Source organism: Salvelinus namaycush, chromosome 6 (assembly GCF_016432855.1).
Source record: "Salvelinus namaycush isolate Seneca chromosome 6, SaNama_1.0, whole genome shotgun sequence".
NCBI classification, from domain to species: Eukaryota; Metazoa; Chordata; class Actinopteri; order Salmoniformes; family Salmonidae; genus Salvelinus; species Salvelinus namaycush.
The window spans coordinates 24936313-24938770 of record NC_052312.1 but is presented as its reverse complement, the minus strand read 5'-3'; the positions used below and the strand labels follow the sequence as shown (position 1 = coordinate 24938770).

General features: G+C 48.7%; 1 protein-coding gene across 1 annotated transcript; it reads right to left on the bottom strand.

Moving 5' to 3' along the window:
• Nucleotides 1-636: 636 nt before the first annotated feature.
• Nucleotides 637-2065, bottom strand: gpr185b (G protein-coupled receptor 185 b). The gene is made up of 3 exons (XM_038995307.1): nt 1868-2065; nt 1445-1731; nt 637-1222 (listed from the first exon to the last, which is right to left on the bottom strand). Exons 1-3 carry the CDS (start codon nt 2063-2065, stop codon nt 637-639), a joined length of 1071 nt encoding a protein of 356 aa, XP_038851235.1.
• Nucleotides 2066-2458: the final 393 nt, after the last annotated feature.

Sequence of the window (2458 nt, the reverse complement as noted above, 5' to 3'; positions counted from 1 at the left end):
GAAGCATTGTAGAGGCCTATAAGTGTTTCACCTTAGCCCCACACACAGTCACAGTCCACTACTACCATCTCTATCCAGTGGGCTTGGGTAGGGCTAGGCCCAGGGTAATGCATCCCAGACCTTCTCAGTCCAGTCCATGCCTACTCAACGTATGACTAGGGGGAGCCACACCCGCCACCCAACACTGGTCTCAGCCCTAGGCAGGTGAGGTGTGGATTGGGTCACATTTCTCCTCGCCACCCTGTTCTGACGTCACCGTACCCCAAACCTATACATTGTTGGAGGTTGGAGGTCCTAAAAGGGGGTCGACCTTGCCTTGTTAGTCACCTTTGAACCTTGACCTCACCACACCCCAAACCTATACATCGTCAGAGGTTCGTGGAGGGGTGCCATCTTGCCTTGACGTCAACACACCCCTAGAGAAAGGGGGGAGGAGAGGGGATCCCCTTCCTCTGACGACCCAAACACCCCTACCTCTACATCACTGGATGTATGGTGGGAGGGAGAGATTGGAGGGGTCGCAGCCAGAAACCCTTCTCCAGGGCTCGACATTCCCATCTCCCCGTTGGCCTGGCCTGGCAACGTCCTCCACACGCTCTGAGCCAGTTAATCAAGCTTTCTGTATGTTCAGGTTCCCTATACATCACTGGAGGTCCTCGCCCTTGGTCTGAGACTCAAATTTGACGGGACACACCCACAGCACGCCAACCACAACCCCTTCTGTATATCTGGGTTCCTGAAAGCGTATATAATTGGATTTATAACAGAATTACACGCCGCCGGCAGCACAGTGGCGTATGTATATATTATAGGATAACTCGAGTCCGCCACTATAGAATACATTGCGAACGGCAACCAACACATAGCGAAAGCGCAGAGAATCACAGAGAGTGTCTGGACTCCTTTGGTCGTGGAAATAGCGATGAATTGATGTTGGACTGCGATTTGCTGAGCATGTCGGAACGCAATCCTACAGATCTGTAGGTAGAGTTGCATCATGACTGCAAAGACCAATAGGAAGAAGACTGCGAGTGCAACGGCGTTGGATTTCGTGACTGGTCGGCATACGCTACAAGTCGTTTCGTCGTCTAGACAGTTCCACCCGAGGGCAGGGAGGACTCCAAGGATCAGACCCACCAACCAGATGAGCCCTATTACCAGGTACGTGAAGAGGACAGTCCGTTCGGTGTGATAGGTCAACGCGTTGTACAGCGACAGGTACCTGTAATGGAGTGAACATTACTGTCAGTCCAGTCCATGTTTTCACTGGCACACTGACTATTCCAAAACATGTTTAACTCATACTGATAACTGATTAATTTAGTCCGGATCATGTTTTCATCTTAGTGAGAACTGATACACTCAGAATTCCAGTACATAGTTGCATCGCTGCAATTATAGTAATCAGAAATACAACATAAAGAGAAATACAATGTCACCATACCTGTCCACAGTGATGGCCAGGATATTCAAAATGGACGCAGAGAACGCCACGATAAGTATCCCCGTGGAAACCAAGGTCACGACATCTCCCTTGACCAGATAGATGAAGACAAAGTTTAGGATGAGTCCGAGACCCGCCAGGAGGTCGGCGAACGCCAGCGAACCAATCAGGATGAACATAGGAGCTCGAAGGGTCGGCGTGTAGAACAGGACAGCAATGACCAGAGCATTCTCACAGGAGATGAGGGTTCCTGTGACACATAATGCCACGTCCCATGGGCTGACATCCTGTTTATGACAACAATAATAGTAATACGTTTTCAAAATATCCAAAGTTACTTAACATAGTCAGCAACATTTTTTAAAAGCTATAACATAAACCAGTACGTTTATGTTCACAAAACCTGATGACATCATGACTAACCTGGGGTGAGGTCAGAGGTCGTAGGTCAAGGTCAGATGTGGAGGTGCGGACGGGGACTGCGGAGGAGGAGTTGACCCCAGGGAGGTCAGGGTAAGGGTCAAGCCAGGGGTCCAGGGATGAGGGATCAAAGGTTGCAGAGGAAGTAGTGTTCTGGGGAAGGCCACCACTGCTCATGGCTGCAGCTAGGGAGAGGATCATAACTGGATGAAGGGAAGAAGGGAGGTGAAGAAGAAGAAGGGAGAGAGCAGGCTGTATTAATAAGGAGACGGGACACCATAGTGTAAGATTCAGGAACGTCTTTAATAAGATACAACCAGATAGAGAATACAGAGCATAATGGTTACTGTAGTACATTATTCTACAGAGGGAGAGGAGAGGGAGAGAGGAGTCCAGGTGGGAGAGAGGGGAAGAGGATTAAGGGATTCAGGTTGAGGAGGAGAGGGAGAGAGTGAGTGAGTCAGAGGTGTCCATTACTACAGAGGAATAAAGTCACTTCTCAAATAAAAACAAAGAGATCATCCATCCATCCAATCAACATTGGAAACAAAAGCGCCTGACTCAAATAAAATATATACTGAGTAAAACAAATAT